This window comes from Vulpes vulpes, chromosome 5 (assembly GCF_048418805.1).
Source record: "Vulpes vulpes isolate BD-2025 chromosome 5, VulVul3, whole genome shotgun sequence".
NCBI lineage: Eukaryota > Metazoa > Chordata > Mammalia > Carnivora > Canidae > Vulpes > Vulpes vulpes.
The window spans coordinates 32,558,678-32,581,723 of NC_132784.1; the positions used below are offsets into that span (position 1 = coordinate 32,558,678).

The 23,046-nt window shown below is 43.2% G+C and overlaps 1 protein-coding gene across 14 annotated transcripts; it reads right to left on the minus strand.

The window, feature by feature from the left end:
* Positions 1–7,293: 7,293 nt before the first annotated feature.
* On the minus strand, positions 7,294–22,671 carry NMI (N-myc and STAT interactor). 14 transcript variants are annotated; one of them, XM_072757750.1, is made up of 10 exons: positions 22,534–22,671; positions 21,059–21,096; positions 19,520–19,633; positions 19,353–19,442; positions 18,356–18,451; positions 15,577–15,739; positions 11,949–12,055; positions 11,675–11,861; positions 9,560–9,666; positions 7,294–8,041 (listed from the first exon to the last, which is right to left on the minus strand). In XM_072757750.1, exons 4-10 carry the CDS (start codon positions 19,434–19,436, stop codon positions 7,856–7,858), a joined length of 930 nt encoding a protein of 309 aa, XP_072613851.1. In that variant the 5' UTR covers positions 19,437–19,442; positions 19,520–19,633; positions 21,059–21,096; positions 22,534–22,671; the 3' UTR covers positions 7,294–7,855. The 14 variants fall into 14 exon arrangements, with proteins under 14 accessions (XP_072613851.1, XP_072613850.1, XP_025863806.1 ...); XM_072757749.1 differs by having other exon boundaries at positions 20,920–21,096; XM_026008021.2 differs by lacking the exon at positions 22,534–22,671 and adding an exon at positions 21,219–21,911.
* Between the last annotated feature and the right edge of the window lie 375 nt (positions 22,672–23,046).

Sequence of the window (23,046 nt, forward strand, 5' to 3'; positions counted from 1 at the left end):
CTTTTCTCCTGTTAATTTGGCTAGTCCCTAGTGGCCAGGGACACTTGGAGGGTGAAGGGAAAGCTTTTTCCTCCCCTAAAGTGCCAAACAATCCTCGAGGAAACCTGGCTCCTAATGTGGTCATAATAATTCCAGCAACTTATTACAGAAACTACATCCAAAACAATATTTTAATCTCTTGCAGCTCCAGCTATGAGGCCTCTGATTTCACTGTACTTTTCTCTGAATTATAGCTTAAGTATAATCAAATTTGTTGACATTTTCCTGGATGTTTTTAATTTGTGATGCCAAAAAACAAAAATAAAACCCATTACCAGATAGTTCACCTTATCTTGTTAATTATTTTGTTTCATAAGACATGCCGTACATTGTGAAGATTTCTAAAAATAACATGAAAAGAAAATTATTTTAAAAGGAATAGTACTCAATGCTGAAATGTAGCAATGAAATAGTCCTTACTGTTCCTCTGAATGTCCATGCTGAGCATTCTTTTTGTTGACCCATCATGGATACGTAGCATGACCAAGCAGTAAAATTTGGTCTCTGAAAATTAGAGATAATTTGCCATATCAGCAGTGTATAGTCTACCCTGACTGATACAGAATTGGTATTCTGGAGCATTGCTATCGTCAAAAGGAAAAAAAAAAAGACAATTCACAACATAATTTAAAATGCATGGCTTTGGTTTAGGGGCAGGTAATTAGAGGATAATTATCAGAGATTAGAAGGATGGTGACCCATATCACGCAATGGAAAAACATTTGGTAAAACTGTCACATGTGATAGCTTGGAAGGCAGATAACGTACCTAATTAGCTTGTAGTTGTTTTTTTTTTTTTAAAGGGTGTGAAAAACCAAATTAGTAGCATATGTCTGTTACTATTGAGCTCACTTGACAAAGTCATCTAAAAAAGAAATGAGCTTAGAAAAAAAACTGGTCAGTTGGAAAGCCAGAACGAATGGGAATAGAGAAATCCAGAAATATGGGAACTTACAGGATTGGAAGTAACAAGATTTCTCATTCTCAAATGGGAAGACCTTTGTGTGACAAAGGCTGATTAGAATTCTGCCTTATTGCAAGGATCAAATCAAGAATCAAATCAAGCTTTGGGTCTCTGAACAGATTAAGGTCCCTCAGAACAACAACAACAACAATTAAGGTTGCGGAATGCAATAAGCCCTTTCAACTAGACAAACTGGCTCAGGAAAAAGAAACGAAGTGGTCTGGTAAACCAAAGTACCTACAGTGAAGTAAAGAGAGGAAGGGAATAGGGCCAAGAAAGCAGAGAATTGCAGCTCTAAAAAGTAAATCTAGAAAAAAACTATGGGTGTGGCTATTAGCTGACCAAGATAAATGGATTAGAAGCCTATTAGGGTTTTGAACTATTAGGGTTTTATAACAGCCAACTAGTCAGTAGCCAGAGTAGAGACTGTAATTTTTCAAAACTTTAAAAATTTTGGTCCCAAGCATTGATCATAGTGTACTGAATGAATACACGTCTCAGCCTCCAAGAAGGATATAGTCTAGATTTGGAGAAGAAGGAGAGTGTCCAGGAGCTATGAGGACAACGAGCAAGAAATTTCCAGAGTGGAATCATGGCCTAATCAAAATTCCACACTCAAGGTGTATAAAGCGTGCATCTCCTCAGCAGGATTTCAGAATGGCTTCAGCCCAGAGACTGCTGCATGTCCCCCAATCATGCCCTTTTCCAAATTTGAGAGAATGTATTGCAGTCATCTTGTTCTAGTTCCACTACTATACCCCGTGGGGTGGGGGCACTGGATAAAAAGGATATAGAAACTACCATATATACCCTGGACTTCACGCACTTTAAGTTTGATGCCATGACTTAGTGCGACTTTTGGTTTTCCTCACTGGGATATGGGTGAGTGTGAGTGTGAATGTGCAAACAAGGGGTAGTGGAAGGCGAAGTGGGCAGGGGGATGGGATGACAGGGTGACGGGCACTGAGTGGGGCACGACTGGCTGAGCACTGGGTGTTATACTATATGTTGGCAAATCAAACTCCAATAAAAAAAAAATACCAAAAAAAGCCCTGCTGTTCTGGGCTGGTAAAGAAATAAAAACATTGTCTTTTCTTAAAAATAAATTAATTAATTAATTAATTAATTAATGGGAGAGCTATCCAAATATTGACAATCAGTAGGACAGGAAAGACTACACTCAATAATATTCCGGCTCACCTGTATCTGGTTCTCCTCATTTTTACAATACAGAATTTTCCAGTCCCTTTACGACTCAGGGAAGTCAGATGACTGCTTCTGGCCAATGAGATGTGAAACAAAATGACATCCTCACTTCTAAATTGCAGCATTTAATTCCTGGTGCAAGACACCACAGACTCCTTTTTCCCCACTTGCTTGTTTCTGGAAGTGTGTCTCCAGATGAGGCCTTCTTGATTCGGACAAAAAGACTCCCTTACCAACCTGTGTTGGACATTCAACACGAACAAGAGCTAAACTTCTGTTTTGTTAGGCCTCTGAGATCCGGAGTTGTTAGGACAGCATAACCGAGGCTATTTTGACTAATAAATCCACAAAGAGCAAGAGGGACTTGTGATTCCACATATCATCTTTCCTGATTCATGTTGACAGTGTCTTTTCACACATTAAGTGGGACGATCTCATCCTAGACACACAGTTTAAGGCTTCCTAACTTAATATGCAGTAGCCAATACAGTTTTCGGTAAATTTTCAAAGGCAATTTTCCTCCTATAAAATCTCTAAAACTCTAGAAATAAGCAGGAGAGCTGATGCTTGATTTCTGGGATCTAACCAGATCACCCCAGGATGCAATGGTGAAAGGAGCCCAGGGGAAAAGTCTAATTTTCCACAATAAGTAATACTTATTACAAAAAAATCATTGTGGATATATAGAATTGAATGAAATCATTTATTTTACTGTCTGAAGAAGGCCCCTCAAAAGAAACAGAAGTGACTATTGCAGACTTTGTCCTAAATACTAGGGAAAAAATTTATTTCTAATTGGCAGTCAGCCTCAGACTATAAAAATGACACCTTGTGTGCCAGTGAGATCGTACCAATCAAAATTAGATACGTCCTCTAAATTTTTCTTAATATTTTGAGGAGCCTGAAATAATTTTATACACTCGATTCCCAAAGAAGTAACATATGAGAGATTGTTTCCCCCTAAAACAGTGAAGATGAGAATTTATTATAACTTGCCCAGTGTTTAGACACAATCTCTAATTCCGAAGAGAAAAGTGAAAGCAGTGAGTACTTCTGACGGCAGCACAACAGCCTTCACACTTAAAACCAAGGCAGAGAGGCAAGATGCCAGCGGAGGAGGAGCCCTCATGGCATCTGGTCCCTTACATTTGGCTAGATGACCCTCAGGCCACCCTGCACACTCTAGAACCCAACCTGAGACATGAAGGAAGAACATTGGAACTCCACAAATAGGAGGGCAGAAAAGGTAGGCCGGGTGGGGGAGGGAGGCTTGGGGTGCTGCAGGACCAGGGCTCAGCCCTGGGGCTTGAGCCTGGGCCTTTAGAAGTGTGCTCCTGCCTGGACGGGGCCCCGGAGGCGGCAGGTGCAGGAGCGGCGGTGGCCCAGTATGTCTAAGACACAGGGAGGACAGGCCCTGCAGCCTACGCGGCCGCCCCAGCCCCACAGCGGGCCGCAGGTTTGGGCCGCAGGTCTGCGGGAGGCTCAGCTTGGTCTACACGACCTGCAGCAGCATCGTGCAGAGGCCAGGACAGCAGCAAGGGGCCCCGCTTCCCCTGGAGGAGGCTGTGCAGAGGTGCACCCTCTGGGTCAAGGTCTCCATGCCAGGGCCCTGCAAGGCACACAAGCCAAGTGGGCAGGGGGGGGCGGTCCACATGAGTGCAGAACCTTCCCCTGCATCCTGCAAATTTCACAAAGCAGCCCCCAGCAGGGTTTGGGTGGACAGGGGGGACAGCATCTGGAGGTGGGCACACGCTGGGACCTCCTGGCTCCTGGGCTTTCTTTTTTTTTCCCTTTTGCCCTCAAGAGATGCAGGGAAAGCTTTCAGGCAGTGAAGACCTCACACTGCCAACAGCTCACACCAAGCCGCCTGGAACGGGGCCCGCACAGCTCCACACAGGTGCACACACCTGAGGATCAGCACAGCAGGCCCTCCCCCAGAACAACAGCTGGAAGGACAGGGGAACAGCAAGTCTCCTGACCAAACAGCACTGAAAAACACCAGGACTGGGGGAAAATAGTATCTAGGACTCGAGGTTTCTCTCTTATCTTTCAGAATAAGTTTCCAGTATTTTTTCGTTTTTTCCTATCTCAACTAATTTATTATTTTATCAACTCTTTTTTAGGTCTTTTCTTTTTTAATTTTTGTATTTTACAATGACATGTTATAGATATATTCTTCACCTTTGGCTTCCTTTCACTGTATTCAATTTTCTTTTTGCATATATATAACTTTTGCTTTTTTTAAAATAGATTTTGAATTTAGTATCTTCAAACACAGAGACCAAAATACACTTAGAACCAAGTGGATCGCCCTGGTCCAGTCTGAGAGACTATGTTCTCTCTCCTTTCCAATCCAATCCTTTTTTTTTTTTTTTTTTTTGTTCTTTCTCTCTCTCAATCTCTCTCTCTCTCTCTTTCTGTTTTTTTGTTTTCTTTGTCTTTTTCCTTTTAATTTCTGGCTCCTAATGTCTTCAGAATTATCTAGTGTGTATTTTGCTTGGGTCATGGTTGATATTTTTTACTCTGCTGAATCACACAGCCATTCTTCACTGGACAAAATGACTAGAAGGAAGAATTCACCACGAAAGAAAGAATGGATTTAAGCAAGATGTCAGACATAGAGTCCAGGATTACAATTATAAAGTCACTAGTTGGGCTTGAAAAGAGCATAAAAGACTGTAGAGAATCTCTTAGAGCAGAGATGAGATCTTATCAGGTCAAAATTAAAAATGCTCTGAGATGCAGTCTAAACTGGATGCTCTAACAGCTCGGGCAAATGAGGCAAAAGAGAGAATAAATGACAGAGAAGACAAGTTGATGGAAAGGAAAGAAGCTGAGGAAAAGAGAAAAACAACTTAGAGCCCACAAGGAGAGACTCCAAGAATTAAGTGATAGTTTGAAAAAAAAAAGTCCATATTATTAGAATTCCAGAGGATGCAGAGACAGAGTAAAGGACCAGAAGGTATATTTGAGCAAATCATAGCTAGAACTTCCCTAATCTGGGGAAGGAAGCAGGTATTCATAATCAAGAGAGGACCCCTCACAAAATCAATAAAAACTGATCAACACCCTGATGTAATGGTGAAGCTTGCAAATTTCAGAGATAAAGAGAAAATCCTGAAAGAAGCTCAAGACAAGAGATTCCTAACATACAGTGGGAGAAATACTCGATTAACAGCAGACCCATCCACAGAGACCTGGCAGGCCAGAAAGGGCTGGCCTGATGTAATCAGGGTCCTAAATGAGAAGAACCTGTAGCCAAGAATGCTTTATCCAGCAAGGCTCTCATTCAGAATAGAAGGAGAGATAAAGAGCTTCCAGGACAGACGGAAACTGAGAGAATATGTGACCACCAAGCCAGCCCTGCAGGAAATAGTAAGGGGTATCTTGTAAGCAAAGAGGGAGCCCAAAGAAACAGACAATCTACAGAAACAAGGACTGTATAGGTAACACAGTGGCACTAAATTCATACCTTTCAGTAGTTACCCTGAACATGAATGGGCCATTCTCCAAAGAAGACATAAACACGGCCAACAAGCATGTGAGAAAATGCTCCGCGTCACCCGCCATCAGGGAAATGCACATCAAAACCACAATGAGATCCCACCTCACACCAGTGAGAATGGAGAAAATTAACAAGGCAGGAAACAACAAATGTCAGAGAGGATGCGGAGAAAGGGGATCCCTCTTGCACTGTTGGTGGGAATGTGACCTGGTGCAGCCACTCTGGAAAACTATGTGGAGGTTCCTCAAAGAGTTGAAAATAGATCTGCCCTATGACCCAGCAATTGCACTGCTGGGAATTTACCCCAAAGATACAGATGCAGGGAAACGCCAGGACACCTGCACCCCAATGTTTATAGCAGCAATGTCCACAATAGCCAGACTGTGGAAGGAGCCTTGGCGTCCTCTGACAGATGATGGATAGAGAAGCTGTGGTCTCTGTATGCAATGAAATATTCCTCAGCCATTAGAAATGATGAATACCCACCATGTGCTTCGACGTGGATGAACTGGAGGGCATGATGCTGAGTGAAGTAAGTCAATCGGAGAAGGACAAACATTATATGCTCTCATTCATTTGGGGAATATAAGAAATAGTGAAGGGGATTATAGGGGAAAGGAGGGGAACTGAGTGGGAAAAATTAGAGGAGACAAACCATGAGAGACTCCTGACTCTGGGTAACAAACGGAGGGTTGCAGAAGGGGAGGAGGGCGGGGGGACGGGGTGACTGAGTGACAGGCACTGAGGGGGGCACTTGATGGGATGAGCACTGGGTGATATGCTATATGTTGGCAGATTGAATTTATTTTTTAAAAGGTTTTATTTATTTATTTGCAAGACAGCAAGGGAGAGAGAGGGCAATTGAGAGAGAGCAGAAGGGGTGCGGGGGCAGAGAGAGAAGCAGGCTCCCTGTAGGACTCGATCCCAGGACCCTGAGATCATGACCTGAGCCAAAGGCAGATGCTCAACCAACTGAGCCACCCAAGTGTGCCCAGCAAATTGAATTTAAATTTTTAAAAACCGTTAAAATAAAATATCAGAAGCAAAGCAAGCGTCTTTCGGTTTTGGGGTTTTGTTTTGCTTTCTTTTGCTTTTAGCTTTCCCTTTATTTTAGATGGCAGGCAGCACTGGGTAGGTTTAGGCTTAGAATTTTTTTAAAACATTTTATTTCTGCCAGCATTTTAATATGAACTTACTTCCACTGTTTGCTCTTTATGTAACATACCATATTAGGATAAAAGCCGTTCAAACATTCTTTACCAAAGAGAATTTTACCTTCTCTAAATAAGAACCTTGCATTTCACTGTTTAATTTCTACAACTTAGAAACAGTGGGATGCTAATGAACTGGGTCTCTCTCAAACTAAAATGTAAGCCCCTAAAAGGCAGCTGCTGTGCTTTCCTCTTCAGGCATTCCTTAGCATCTAGCATGATGAGTGATGAGCCTCTAGCTTTGCATTTACTTCTCCCTTTATTCCAAGGACGGCATTCCCTTATTTTTTCCATTAAAAGTGTAAAAGAAGGGAAATTATGGCCTTTGCAAGTTCTATTTGGAGATGAAAGAATCAGGGGACACTTGATACTCTGGGTGAAGAAAATTTATGTGAAAAGACCACACTCAGCTCTGAAAAATACTTTTGGGGCTGTGGAACAGCATTCTACACAATGGGAAAGTGGGAAATGATTGCTCTTGAAGTCCCTTGAAATTCAAAGTCTACAGAGATCACAAAGAGCTGAATATAACGTTTCTTTGGGAGAAATGTTCAGAGTCAAGTCTGCATACTGGTGGATCCAGGGCCAAAAGAGAATTGGCCCTCATGCCCCAGACCAAATGAGCCAACACAGCAGGGGGACAATTGCATCACTTATGGTTGATTTCAAGAGACGTGGCCCCGATCCACATAACTTATGAATAAACAGAACTGTTTTTAATACAGTGCACATAGTACGTATTGTAAACATGCCCCAGAGTTTGAAACAAAGAGGAATTCAAAAACACGGAAATATATTTTGTATCTAAGAATAAATGGGCACTAAAGAATTCAGGTCTTAATATCCTTAAAGGAAAAGGATATTTATTTTTGTCACATATTGACGGTGATTTGGGCTCAGAGGCTCTACCAGCCATATAATCTCCTGCCTCTATTCTTCAAAGTACGCTATGCAAGGTTGGTCTAGAGAACATTTGACCACTTCTACTTCTCCACCTCCATTCTTTTCCCGCTGAAAGTGAATGTTAACTAAATCCTGCAAAATTTCTTCATCCATCATCTGAAGATCTTCCATCCCAGTCAGAAGCACCGTCCTTTCCGATATTCCCGAAAACACCTAAGAAGGAAAGTTTAAAAGATGAATAGAAAACGTTCCAAGAGCTTTGAGGTCTAAAACTTCATATTGATAAGCTCTGCCTAATATTATCTTGGAAGAGACAAGAGCCTCAGGGAGATGTTGCAGGAAGAGAATATCCGAGGTGGGTCTGAGTTTCGGGAAGATAACCGGTGGCATTAGGACGAGCAGAGGAAAGAGGCATCGCTGCGGACAGAAGGACCAGGAGAGGATAGTCAGAGGTGCAAGCAGAAGCACCAAGTGGCCGCATGAATGGGGGAGGTGGAGCAAAACTAAGAATTGAGCATTTGAGTGGCTTTCAGGAGGGTGACCAGGTGGACAGGGCTGCGGTTTAATACCCAAGGAAGGACACTGAGGCTCCTTCCACAGTTTGGCTATTGTGGACATTGCTGCTATAAACATCGGGGTGCAGGTGTCCTGGAGTTTCATTGCATCTGTATCTTTGGGGTAAATCCCCAACAATGCAATTGCTGGGTCATAGGGCAGGTCTATTTTTAACTCTTTGAGGAACCTCCACACAGTTTTCCAGGTGTCCATCGAAAGATGAATGGATAAAGAAGATATGGTTTATGTATACAATGGAATATTCCTCAGCCATTAGAAACGACAAATACCCACCATGTGCTTCAACGTGGATGGAACTGGAGGGTATTATGCTGAGTGAAATGAGTCAATCGGAGAAGGACAAACATTATATGTTCTCATTCATTTGGGGAATATAAATAATAGTGAAAGGGAATAGAAGGGAAGGGAGAAAAAATGAGTGAGAAATATCAGAAAGGAAGACAGAACATAAAGACTCCTAACTCTGGGAAATGAACTAGGGGTGGTGGAAGGGGAGGAGGGCAGGGGGTGGGGGTGAATGGGTGACGGGCACTGAGGGGGGCACTTGACGGGATGAGCACTGGGTGTTATTCTGTGTGTTGGCAAATTGAACACCAATAAAAAATAAATTTATTATTAAAAAATAAAAATAAAATAAATAAAATATATGTTAAAGTATTAAAGAATACCTACATGATGTTCTATAACATATTTTAAGAACTATACAGCAAAATACGATTTTGAAATAAAATTTTGCTTACTGCAAATTTAAAAAAATAAAAAATAAATAGTACCCAAGGAAGCCACAGAGAAAAGGAACAGGTCGGGGTAAACATAGTGAGTTCAGAGAAAATGAGTGGAAAGAATCAGTTTTAATGCCCAATGACAGTAAACACATGAGAGAAATGCAGCTATGTCTCCACACGCAAAAATATGATGCCATTATCTGAATAATTTCAGGTTTTAAGAAGTGTGTAAGGAATAGAATACGGTACAGTTTTGCATTAAAATACTTTTTAAAAAGAGAAACTTATTTGCAGCAAGCAGATATGAAGAAACTATTTTGCTGTTGCTCACTAATAAGATTCAACATTAGCAGACTCACAACTTTTCTATTTTTTGTGGGGTGGGGTTGAGCAGTAAGTTCCCAAAATGAAAGAAAAGAGACGACTTTACCTGAAAGTGTTTCAAATGTGTTTCTGTGTATGGAGAAACAATGACGTTGTAGCAGTTTTCATTTATATAAAGCGGATAGTCTTTCTTTTTCAAAATCTTGTCAGCAACTGGAAGTAAATTTTTAAAAAATCATTTTCTTTTTTATATCACAGACATTTTTAACCAAAGTTAAAACTTCCTTCAAACAGAACACCACACTACACAGTGAATTTGAGTGATTATGTTCTTAAGAATTCTACGATCCACAGTACACACAAAAATACAAAATTGTGTATTTTGAAAAATGTAAGTCCAAACAATAATGGGTTTAAACAGATCCTTCCATCTTGAACTATCCACTGCAATCAATGCAAGGGCTGTGATGGCCTCAGACAGATCTACCCTGAGGTACACAAAATGCAATAACCACCTGCAAAAATGTAACCCCTTCATCCTAACAACATGTGAGTTTCCCAGTTTCTCAAGAAGCATAATTGAAAATTATGATTAGAATATTATACATATATATTTTTTACAATATACACGATATAAATTATTTTATTCCTATATTTTTATATATAAAATTACTTAGGCATCTTGCACCTAATATATAATATTATTCAGTAAACTGATATAATGATGTTAACCAACGGGGGCAGGGTGGGGCGGTTGGATGTCATCTAGAAAGTGAAGGCAAGTAACAAAAATTCATCAGTTTCCTCTAACACAAAGAATAACCAGACTTATTTTTAGCAGCATTTTTCTCCTAGAGGGAAAATAGGTAATGTTTCAGATTGCATAAAGTTTAACGGAAACAGTTCTTAGGAATATCCTATCACTTTGCTTTTTCTCCTCTCCCCAGTCCATCTCGGGTGAGCAATATGGTGCGGTGATTGAGAGCAGGCCCCTGCTGGTGAGGATGTAGAGAAACTGAATCCCTGGTTCACTGTTAGTAGGAACATAAAATGCTACAGCCAGTGTGGAAAGCAGTATGGCAGTTCCTCAAAACATTAAACATAGAATCACCATATGCTCCAGCAATTCCAGAAAGATCTAGAAAGACATTCAACTAACCATAACTAACTACATAGTAGAAGAAGGGACGTGTAGTGAAATGTCTCCATTTTTACTAAATTAATGTTCTTCTCTATTATCTCAATTTTCTTTGAAAAGAATGTGTTACTCTCTTATGAAAAACAGTATTTTTTAAATTGTATCACTGGATTTCTATTACATGTGCAATCCCAGGAGAAACCCTAAAAACTGGATTAACTGGAGTAAGATATTTTTTCCTTGGAGAATCACTTGGGCACATTAACAAAAGCATCTGTAGAATTTTATATTTTTAATCATAAGAATGTAAATATCGCTCAGATGATTGAGTAAAAATCCATTTCTACCTATAAAGGTAACAGCTTGTCTTCCCTGCAATCTATTCTCTCCACCTAAGAGACCCTCATCTGTCAAAATTGATGGGATGGAAGTGACGGTTTTCTCTATATACATTTTTAGATTTCTCTGCCACATACTCACTGTGATTGGGGGTAAGTTATTTACTGTCCCTAGGACTCCGTTTCCTCACCAATGAAGTGAGTATAACACGGATCTCCAGAGTTGTGCTGCGGTTCAGAGGAAATACATGCCCATGTCCTTGGGCACTAGAATGAAGGATGAGGATGCAATAGGATTGAAGTACCTGTTATATGTAGTATTATTCTCAGTAGCATTCACAGAAATCATTTTCAGGACCCTACCATTTTATAACATTTTTCTTTAAAAATCCCCTATTATTATGCTGTCAAGTAAATTCCAAAAAAAGAACAGAAAAGGAATACTTTCAGAAACGGCAGATCATAGGGGTGCCTGGGTGGTACAGTTGTTTAAGTGTCACACTCTTGGTTTCTGCTCAGGTCCTGACCTCAAAGTTGTGAGATGGAGCCTCTCCATGGGGCTCTGTGCCCAGCACGGGGCTGCCGAAGACTCTCCCTCTCCCTGCCCCTCCCGCCTTGCTCTCTCTCACTCTCCAAAATAAATACATGTTTAAAAAAAAAAAAAAAAAGGAAAAAGAATAGAAAATAAATGGCAGCACACGATTGAACGGTAGAGTCTTTCGTAGCTGCCTCCACGGGTGACTACCTCCAGCCTCCATAAAGGTGACCACGGCGCTGCGGGATGGCCTATGGTACTGCACACACAGCACTTCTCCACCTCCGTTCCGGGACTTAGAGAAGCTCAGTTCCAGCTTGTCTCTCATCTGGTCCTCAGGCAGTGCGTTGGGAATTTCACTAACATTGATCTTCACCTTAGACACTTCTTCATTGACCTGGGAAATCAGTTCATGTTCAGGAATACGGATGAGAAGAGTGTTCACACCCAACAGAATCCTAACAAGCCTTAATCACCATGTTACCTGGAATCTGACTCCTGAATTTAATGGAACTGGCTTGGCCACAATCTCCACATCTACATCTTCTATCTGTATATGATGTTTCCCCATCCTGATGATATTTTGGGCAACTGAAAAATAATTTTGGAGTATTAATTGCCAGGATCTTTTTTTTTTTTTTTTTTTTTTTTTTAAGGCTGAGAAGTTTGAGCTGGAATCCGGGTTTTTTTTTTTTAAACTTTCTTTTTTTTTTTTAGATTTTATTTATTTATTCGTGAGAGACATAGAGAGACAGAGAGAGGGGCAGAGACACAGGCAGAGGGAGAAGCAGGCTCCATGCCAGGAGCCTGATGCAGGACTCGATCCCGGGACTCCAGGATCACACCCTGGACCAAAGGCAGGTGCCAAACCGCTGAGCCACCCAGGGATCCCCCTAATTGCCAGGATTTTAATAGATGTTTTCACTTTTGGTTTAAGAAACAAATTATTATAGGTATTTTAAATGTCCTTTAATCTTAAAGGATCTAATGTTTTAAAAAATTTTCCTAGGACTTTCAAGTGATAATGGTCTTGTCACCAAAGTGGCAAATAGATATATTAATATTGAAATGTCAAAATATATCAGCAAAAATCACAAAGTAGTCAAAAAGGTACAAACTTCCAGTTAAAAGATAACTAAGTTCCAGGGATGTAATGTACAACATGGTGACCACAACTAACGCTGCTGTGTGTTATCCAGGAGAGCTTATTACAAGACCAGATCCTAAGCATGCTCATTACAAGCAAAAAAAGTTTTTTGCCCCTTTTGTTGAATCTATAAGAGCTCTGTTTATTGCATCTATATGAGAAGATAGATGTTGGCTACACCTGCTTCGGTCACCATTTCACAATATATGCAAATCACCATGCCATACACCTGAAATTTAGACTGTGATATGTATCAATGATTTCTCAGCAAAACTGGAAAAAAAGTATAATGTAGAAAATCTCATCAAGTTCCAGATTCATCTCTTAAGAGATAAGCCTGGTGATGCTTCAGAAATTCATCTATTATTTCAGCTCAGCCACACGCCCTTTGGAATTCCTGTTAACAGAATGATGAGAGAATTCCCTTAGTGCATTAATTAAAGCACAGCCAGAAACTTCTTCGGCGTTGAGTAAGCTGGAAAAAGTTGTGTGGGCCAGTGGCATTCTGACAATCTTATTTATCATTTGCCACTCCTCTTTGATATGCTATAAACACCAAAGAAATAAATGTTCATTTTCGTCTTTCCTAAGGATGACATATTAAAGACCACATAAGCTTGAACATCAAAGTGTGAGTCTTTTTTATTTTTTGGCTGTGTTTATTTATTTATTTATTTTTGGCTGTATTTAATGAGGAATTCTCCTTTTGCTAGAATGTCTTGAGATCATTTATTTAAAATGATAGCCTGTACCAATCACAAAACTATCAAAGCTAATTTATCAGTGCGCATGGGAGAGGCTCAGTACTGTAGTTATGCCCCAAATCATTAGAAATCCAGACAGCAGTGACATTTCAGGTTTAAAATGAATGTGGGTGTGCATTTCATTTCTAATTGTGGGACATGAGAGTTTATAACGTTTCAGTGGTTAACACAGGGCCGCTTACACTAATTTGTCACAAAGATAAGGGATGCCCACCCCGGCCTGACAAATGTCATTTGTTCGTGACAACCAGACACACCGCGGCTGAAGGACGAAACAGGCCGAGAGGCAGGGCGCAGCCATGTGGGAATTCACACTCACTGTACCACGATATGACTCCATAACTTGAATTATGACTTTCTTTTGTTAATGACAACAGGCAACAATAACAGAAACTGCCAACGAAGTCATCCTTAGATGATCCTCTTTCTCTCCCACACCCTCCTCCCCAGCCTCCAACATCTGGTGATCTGATGCAGCTGAGAATTCCCGCCTCCCACATCCTCTCTTCTGTCTTTTGTTTGTATCTCCATTACCACTGCCAACTGCCTACACAGAGCCCCTGGCCCCCGTCTCTGCCCTCGGCTGCAGCGCAGACCCAGGTGGACCCAAGGTGAACCGACAGTGGTTGCATATGCTGATCTGCTAAGATGCTCTTCTTTTTAATATTTCTATTCAGGCTGTAGTGACAGACCAGGTCTAAGGAGATACAAGTTATAATCCTAGATTCTCAGAATATGAACACTGGAAGGGCTTAAAACCGTCCAATCCCACCCCATAACTGGACAGATAAAGAATAAAAGCTGGAGAGAGTGACCTGCTGTGAGGACTGTTGGTCCAGTACAATGCTCATGGGTACTCAAGGTGTGGCTCTCAGTTTCGCGATTTTTAACCGTATGGACCTTGAACAAGTTCTCTATCTTTCCTAAGTTTCAGTTTCCTTATCTGGAAAACTCCCAAGGAGTGGCAATAATGACTGCTAACATCTACTGTTTATTTTGTGTCAGACACCGTGTAACAGCATTTCTGATTTAATACTCAGCCCAACCCCATAAAGTAGGCACTGTCTTAAGGCCTGCCAGAAAACTCTGAGATTCAGAAAGAACCCAACCCAAATCCCATATCTAAAAATGGGCAACGTTGGCACTGAAGGCCAGATTGTCCTCCCTAGCATGCTCCGGCTCGGAACAGGGTCCTACAGCAGACTCAGCAAACGTCAGGGCCCGTTTCCAAATCGCTGACTCTTGGGCTCTTTCCATTCACTGGTCATGTGCCCTTAGGTAAGTCACTTACACACCCAAGAATCTGTGTCCTTAGCTATAATATGTAAATAGTAACTCTCAGGATCCCTGGGTGGCTCAGCGGTTTAGCGCCTGCCTTCGGCCCAGGGCATGATCCTAGAGACCTGGGATCGAGTCCCCCGTCGGGCTCCCTGCATGGAGCCTGCTTCTCCCTCTGCCTGTATCTCTGCTTCTCTCTCTATATATATCTCTCATGAATAAATAAATAAAATCTTTAAAAATAAGTAAATAAATAGTAACTCTCCTCCCGGTCACGTGAGCGTAAGAGGAGCCATCTGTGAGAACTCTGGGGGAACTCTATGGAGCTCTATCAGCTTAAGACATTCTTGCTAACACCATTTTGAGGTAGCAGGTGGAGCAGAGAGACACTGGTATTGGACGTCACAACACCTGGGCTTGAGTCCCAGGATCGTCATGTTCTCAACAGGTGATCACATTCATGGCAGTTAATGTCCCAGTTTTCTCATCATCAAATGAGGATAATCCTGTCTGCCCCAAGGTATCGCCATGAGATGAAATGAGATGAGATGAGATGAGATGAGATGAGATGAGATGAGATGAGATGAGATGAGATGATAGATGTAAAAATTTTAAAGCAATAGCCAAATATCTAAGAAAGCTCTTTGGAAGTCTCAGCGATTTCCAAAAGCAACATAGTAAAAAAAAATTTTTAAGATTTATTTATTTATTTATTTATTTATTTATTTATTTATGATAGACAGAGAGAGAGATAGAGAGAGACAGAGACACAGGAGGAGGGAGAAGCAGGCCACACGCCGGGAGCCCGACGTGGGACTCAATCCCGGGACCCCAGGATCGTGCCCTGGGCCAAAGGCAGGCGCTAAACCACTGAGCCACCCAGGGATCCCCAACATAGTCAAATTTTTGAACATTACTCGTACCTTCTTCTCTTTCAAAGGTGATAAGAGCTTGCCCTTTCTGTAGCTCATAAAAAATTGGCGAGCTCACTTGAAATGAACAGGAGATGTTTAAAAACTGGCTGTCAGTCTCAGGGTTCTCTAAAGATGTGAACTTCACCTTTGTTTCAGGAATATCCTCTTTAATCTAATTTAAACAGAAATGTTTGATTAAAATCAAGACAAGAAATAACTTAAGCCCTTCTTGTGATAATGTGATTTGATCGTCCAATAATTCATCCTCCACTGATTTCAGAATCCCACAGAATACCAAGTGCAGTCTTATTTAATATCTTTAGTAATTACTTCTTCCTAGGTAAGTACTCAGGAATGTAATCAGATGCTGATCCTTTAATATTATTTCCCAGATGAAATTATAAATATGTAATCTCTCACTTTTTCTAATCAATGTTTAAACTAGCCAATATTGTATGGTGTTAGATTCTAAAGCCTACATCGCTCCTGTAGAGGAGTACCTCTTAAACAACCGTACTAATAATAGGCTCTCTTACAAGGGAATCATTAGACATACGTTCACGACAAAGCAGTATAAAATAGTTGAGTATATGCCATGTGTATTTTGATAGCTAACCCGGATAATTTCATCCCAAAAGAAAGACTCCTGAATTATGTTTTAATTATCAAATTTAAATTCCCCTTTCTCCAACACCTGCCCATCAATATTTTAACCATTATCAAACTTAGGTCTGTAAAAATGCGAAGGGACACCACCAACAAAATTCATAAGCTGAAGGGTAAAGTTACATGGTTAGACTTATCTGTTAAAATCACTGGGATTACCAGACATACACAACTATATATAAATGCACAAATGAATCTGTTGTTTGCATTTCTTTCTTTCTCTCTTTCTTTTTTTATTCCTGAGAGACACAGAGAGAGAGGCAGAGACACGGGCAGAGGGAGAAGCAGGTCCCTGCGGGAAGCCCGACATGGGACTGGATCCTGGGAATCTGGGATCACGGCCTGGGCTGAAGGCAGACGCTCAACCGCTGAGCCCCCCAGGCACCCCATGTTGTTTGCATTTCTATTTCCCATAATCATTTTACACGCTGCAAGAAAATGTTTGTGTTCTCACAAAGGGGTTAGAAAGAGTCAATAAGTTATTTGACCTAATTTCACATTTCTCACATTTGCCCTGTATCTTCACACTTAACCTCTGTAGAATTTGATTACTGTAAGTCCAATTTCAAAACAACTGGCAGTGTCTGAGAAAAGGCAGTGTTTCCCAATAATGTGGAAATACCCAATATACTCTGAAAAGTCGAAAGCTTTCTGGAACGAGAGTGCCTGATTTTGGTCTTGGGCACACTTGGCCAGAAGCAACTCACCTATGCTCTCTAGACCTCAGTTTCAGTCCTCTGGAAATCGGACTGGCTGAACTGGCTGGGTTCCCGAGGCCCCGTGAGTTAGAGGGTGAAGTGATTCCTCTCCAGCCAGGACGGTAACGGAGTGTTCCCTATGTCCCATAAACACGGGAACCTCACTTCCAGATATTCAATATCCTACCCCCCATTTCAGAAACAAAAAGTGACAACGTTTTAAGCATTTAAGTTGTTTAAAGACAGGTGTTTGTTTGTTTGTCTGAACAATGAGTTGTTATGGACAAAAATGGGGAGAGGGGCACCTGGGTGGCTCAGTCGGCTAAGTGTCTGTCTTTGACTCAGGTCCTGAGGTCAAGTCCAGCATCGGCTCCTGCTCAGCAGGGAGTCTGCTCCTCCCCCTTCCCTGTGCCCCTACCCTCTGCTCATGCTCTCTCTCTCTTTCTCTTTCTCATTCTCTTGCTCTTTTTCAAATAAATAAATAAAATCTTAAAAAAGAAAGCAAAAAGGGGTGAAAAGTTATGTCTAATTCAAATACAGGAAAATTTCGGAGAAAATTTAAATGGTGAAGACATATGTCCGATTTTTTATAAAAACTGTGAAATTCATTTAAATTACTTGGATTAGAAGAGCAATAAAAGAATTTAGTGAGAAGACCAATAATTTGATCCAAAAGTGACTGATAACGACGAATATTTTTTTTGTTTTTGCATTAACATACACATACATTAAAAAATAAAAGCATATACAAAAATTTTAAATGTGTATTATCAGAAATATACAGCCACACTTGACGGGATGAGCACTGGGTGTTTTTCTGTATGTTGGTAAATTGAACACCAATAAAAATTAATTAAAAAAAAAAAAAAAGAAAAAAGAAATATACAGCCAGATGAAATTTTACAAAGTGATCACATGCATGTGACCAGAGCCCTGATCAATAAACAGAACATGACCAACACCCCAGAAGCCTCCTTTGGTTCCCTTCCAGTTCCTACCTGCCTCCAAGGGCAACCAGATGCTAACTTCTAACACCCTGCTCTTGTGCTTATTTAAATGCAAGTACATGATATGCCCTCGTTTATCTTTTTTGGCTCAACACTGTGCTTATGAAGTTCATCCATGAGGCTTGCATGTGGTTATATTCTGTTCATTGTCGCTGTGTCATATTCCATTTTGTCAATACACTTCAAATTAATAATTCATTCTACTATGGAGAGTTGAGTTGTTTTCATTTTAGAGCTACTACAAACCATGGTGCCATCAATGGCTACAATGTTTTTTATTTTTATTTTTTAAAGACTTTATTTGACACAGACAGACAATGACCACAATGTTTCAAAGGTGAATTCTGTATCATTAAATTGGCTTTTCTGAAAAATGGTGTCAACTAAAAATGTGACACATAAAATAATTAGAGATACCTGGGAGTTTCTGGTGGCCTCCTGTAACTCAGCTTCGAGCCTTTGGATCTCCTCCTTTAGTTGAATATTTTCCTTTGTGAATCTGTCAGTTAATCTCTAAAAAAATCAAACAGCACCAAAAAATTAAACAGCCGCTGACCTCATTCTTCTAAATGAATCCAAGAAGCTACATTCCTATCGCCCTAATAAAGGCGAAGGAAGACATCATGACCTATTGATTCTTCTACTTCTGACAAGTATTATTATTTCCTCTATACAAGCAGTGAAACTACCTTTCCACAAAACCAAAGTCACAGATGATTTTGTAGAGCATGGATTGAGAGCCAGACCTCAACCTTATTAACTGCCTTCCTGGCCATTTGTGACAACAATATCACTTTTAAGTTAGGGGCACCTGGGTGGCGCAGTCGGTTGAGCGTCTGATTGGTGTCAGCTCAGGTCATGATCTCCGAGTCCTGAGACTCCGCAGTGTTGGGCTCTGCACTCGGCATGGACTCACCTTGGGGCTCTATCTCCCTCTTCTCCCACCCCCAGCAGCTCGTGTTTGCATTCTCTCTAAAATAAATAAACACATTTCTAAAAAAATAAGGAAATAAGGAAATTGCACTGTAATTGTAGACATATGTTACTTGGCATTAATTAAAAAAATTTTTTGCTGTGATTCCCACAGTATAGACATGCCAGACATATGGCCCTGGGTAAGTGGCTCAAGCCACCTGAGTCTCCCTCCCCTCTTGGGTCTGATCAGATAATTGCTAACTAAGTCCTTAACTTCTAGGTGCAAATCAAAGAAAGGAAGGAGGGGAGGAAAAGATAGCTAATATTCTAAGCCTTACAATGAAAACCTTAATATCTAAAAAAAAAGAAAAAAGAAAAAAAAAGAAAACCTTAATATCTTCCCAAATTCAAAGTAATGTTAGGCAAACACATATAAAACAGGCTTTACTGCAGAACTTATAGATATAAAATAATTTTAACAATATCTAGTAATATTTACCTTTCTTAGTTCATTTTTCGTTACCTCTTCACTTGACCAAGGATCCCAAAAAACTCGTTTTTCCCTAGGTCCATCATCTGCCATGATTACCTAATTATTGTTAAAAAGTAAATATTTTTAAAAATAGTACATATATATAAATTCAAGAAGAAAGAAATAACTTTTACCTTTTTACAGAAGAAACGCCTCTTCTTTGCTATATCTTTTGTCTTATCATCAAAGCCTTTATTGTCATGTGGCTTATATTTGAACCAAGTCTATATTTCAAATAACTGTAGCGTCTGTAAATGTATAAAAGAATTCTAAAAATTCTTTGCTTTTCAACACAATAATAGAAAATAGCAGGCATTAATATTCCTTTGAGGTTCATATCTTAATCATAATATGATGCCCCATTTGAAAAGATTTCAATTTTTGTCTTTTCAAAGGTTTTGATTTAAACATCTAATTCTTCCTATTGCATTTTCCAAATGTAAATGGAGTAAAAAGGACCCCCTCAAATACCTCTCCTCTACATGTATAGTAGTTGTTTTTTTTAACATATTATTTATTTATTCATGAGAGACACAGAGAGAGAGGCAGAGACACAGGGAGAGGGAGAAGCAGGCTCCATGCAGGGAGCCCAACACGGGACTCAATCCCAGGACCTGGGGTCACACCCTGAGCCCAAGGCAGACGCTCACCCCCTGAGCCACCTAGGCGTCCCTACCATAGTTCTTTAAAAAAAAAAGAAAAGAAAACTTTTTATTTATTTATTTATGATAGTCACAGAGAGAGAGAGAGAGAGAGAGAGAGGCAGAGACACAGGCAGAGGGAGAAGCAGGCTCCATGCACTGAGAGCCCCACGTGGGATTCGATCCCGGGTCTCCAGGATCGCGCCCTGGGCCAAAGGCAGGCGCCAAACCGCTGCGCCAGCTGGGGATCCCCCCCCCCAAAAAAAACTTTTAAGTAGGCTCCACACTTAGCATGGGGCTCAAGGTGGGGCTCAAACCCCTGACCTTGAGATCAAGACCCAGGCTGAAATCAAGAGTCAGATGCTTTACTGATGGAGCCACCCAGAAGCCCCTCACACGTACATTTTCACAAATCCTCCCTAGTCCACAAACCTAAACAAGAAAAAAATTACATCTTTACTTCTAATAATCTTTGATTAAAAGTTAGTATTCTCTTAAAATATGAGTACAAATAAGAAGCCACATGGTCTTTGCAGCACCTGTGACCAAAGCTGCCAAAATGGCACAAATATCTTCAAAAATCATTGTAACTCTTGCAGGTATCCTGAAATGCTGTTTGTGTAAAACCTTCCTTCAAAATTATGAGAGTCATTAAACTCACCACCAGGTCTTATAATACACTGTAATATATTGATATATATTACTATGTCAAAGATGTTTTTAATATTCTCATCATTGTATTTCGATATAATTTGCTTCTTTGTAATTCTATATATTTTATTTTATACATTTAAAAACTATTTTTAAAGGCCCATGGGCTTTATCAGACTGGGAAGGAATCCATGGCACAAAAAAATAAAAATAAATAAAAATAAAAAATAAAGGACATTTGCCTGCAAATGAATTCACTGAGATGGAAAGGTCCCAGATCAAACATGAGAAAAGGAGTATCATGTCTTTATTGTCTCAGAAGCACTTTAGTAACTGGTTTGTGATATAATCCTCTCAAATTTCCAGTAGCTGGATTCTCACCCTTCTTGTAGAAGAAACAGGGAAAAGATTTCTTCCTCCTTAAAAAAAAAAAAAAAAAAGAAAATAGAAAACTGGTTAAAAAAAAAAAAAAAGTTAGTGTCCACACAAGCAGCGTCCAGAAGCAGAGGGGACCGTAGCGCACCGGCTGCAGATGCCTCACCTGTCCTCCACTGGGAGGGCCCGGTTCCGGGGCACGGGCTCTTCCACCTGCAGAGCAGGAAACTACGAGAAGCCTGGAGCTCCCGGGCCCAAGGGGCATGAAGGGGATTTTCCAGTAAGGAGTGAGGGTCAGAGGAGCCGGTGCTCCCGCCCAGACACGCGCCTCAGAGACAGACGGACGGACCCAGAACGGCCGCTCTGCACTGGCACTGGCACTGGGAGCGTGACCTCAGGCTCCCCGCACGCAGAGGGGGACAGACACGCGGCTGTACGTGTGCGCGGGCTTGCACACACATGGGCCCGCACCTCGCGGGCGGCTCCCCGCAGCGCCGGGCGACGGGGCCTGGGCCAACCCACGACGGGGCCAACATGGGCACGGAGCCCGTCGCCCCGAACAGCGCTCCCGTCCTTCCCTGCTTCTTTGTAAAGACTCTACTCATTTACTTGAGGCAGAGACCGTGTGGCCCGGCGCGGAGCAGCGGCAGCGGCCCGCGGGGCAGGGAGCCTGGCGAGGGCCTCGAACCCAGGACCCAGGAGCACCCCGGAGCCACAGGCCCAGGCTCAGGCATGGCGCCACCCGGGCCCCGAATGTGTGGTTTCCAAGCCACTACGTTGGCAGTCACTGTCACCGCAGCAGCCCCTCCGCCTGCAGCGCCCCTGTCACCTCAGCAGCCCCTCCCCCAGCAGCGCCCCCTGTCACCTCAGCAGCCCCTCCCCCAACAGCGCCCCTGTCACCTCAGCAGCCCCTCCCCCAGCAGCGCCCCCTGTCACCTCAGCAGCCCCTCCCCCAGCAGCGCCCCTGTCACCTCAGCAGCCCCTCCACCCACAGCGCCCCCTGTCACCTCAGCAGCCCCTCCGCCTGCAGCGCCCCTGTCACCTCAGCAGCCCCTCCCCCAGCAGCGCCCCTGTCACCTCAGCAGCCCCTCCCCCAGCAGCGCCCCCTGTCACCTCAGCAGCCCCTCCGCCCACAGCGCCCCTGTCACCTCGGCAGCCCCCAGCAGTGTCACCCGCCTGTCCCCAGGGCGTCTGTGCCGCGGGCCGCGGGGACCAGACTGAGCTCCCAGTCGCAGGTTGTGCAGGAGGAAGGCGTGGCCGCAGCGCCCGCAGCCGCCCCGGCAGCCGCCCCGGCAGCCGCCCGGGAGCGCGAGGCCCCAGGGGTCGGGGTCCGGGCCCCCTGCGCGGCCGGGAGGGGACTCGGGCCTTTCCCGGTGCAAGCGGGGAGGGGGAGGGGCACCGGCGCACGCGGCCGCCTCGGGCCGCGGGGGGACCCGTCCGCTGCCCCCCGCCCCCGCCCCCCCAGCCCAGGGCGCACCCACCTACGGCGCAGGGCGGGCGTCCGGCTGGGCGAGCGGCGGGGCCCTGAGGCGGCGGGAACCCGGAGGCGGACGCCCGGGCCGGCTCCCCGCTCGCTCCCCGGGGCGCGCCTCCCGCAGGACTTTCACTTTCGCTTCCCGGGGCCTCGGGGCTCCCCGCGGACGGGCGGCGGCCGGGGACGGGGGCGCTGCGGGCAGGGGCTGCGCAGGGGCGTCGGCGGGACCCCCGGGGGCGGCCCGGAGCCTGCAGCGCCTCCCCGCGGCCCCCCTCCCCGGGCCTCCCCCTCCCCGGGCCCTTCCCCCTCCCCGGGCCTCCCCCTCCCCGGGCCCTTCCCCCTCCCCCGGGCCTCCGCCTTCCCGGGGCCTTCCCCCTTCCCGGGGCCTTCCCCCTCCCCCGGGCCTCCCCCTTCCCGGGGCCTTCCTCCTCCCCCGGGCCTCCCCCTCCCCACGGCCCCCCTCCCCCGCGGCCCCCCTCCCCCGGGGCCTCCCCCTCCCCCGGGCCTCCCCCTCCCCCTC

Bases quoted from the DNA above. Each gene is read 5' to 3' on its own strand.
- NMI (XM_072757745.1), bottom strand. From the start codon at position 19,436: ATGGCAGATGATGGACCTAGGGAAAAACGAGTTTTTTGGGATCCTTGG. The intron at 15,740-18,355 runs GTATCTCTAATT...TGTTTAAATTAG, and splicing joins AGGCCACCAGAAACTCCCAG to ATTAAAGAGGATATTCCTGA. The intron at 11,862-11,948 runs GTAACATGGTGA...CTGATTTCCCAG, and splicing joins ATTCAGGAGTCAGATTCCAG to GTCAATGAAGAAGTGTCTAA.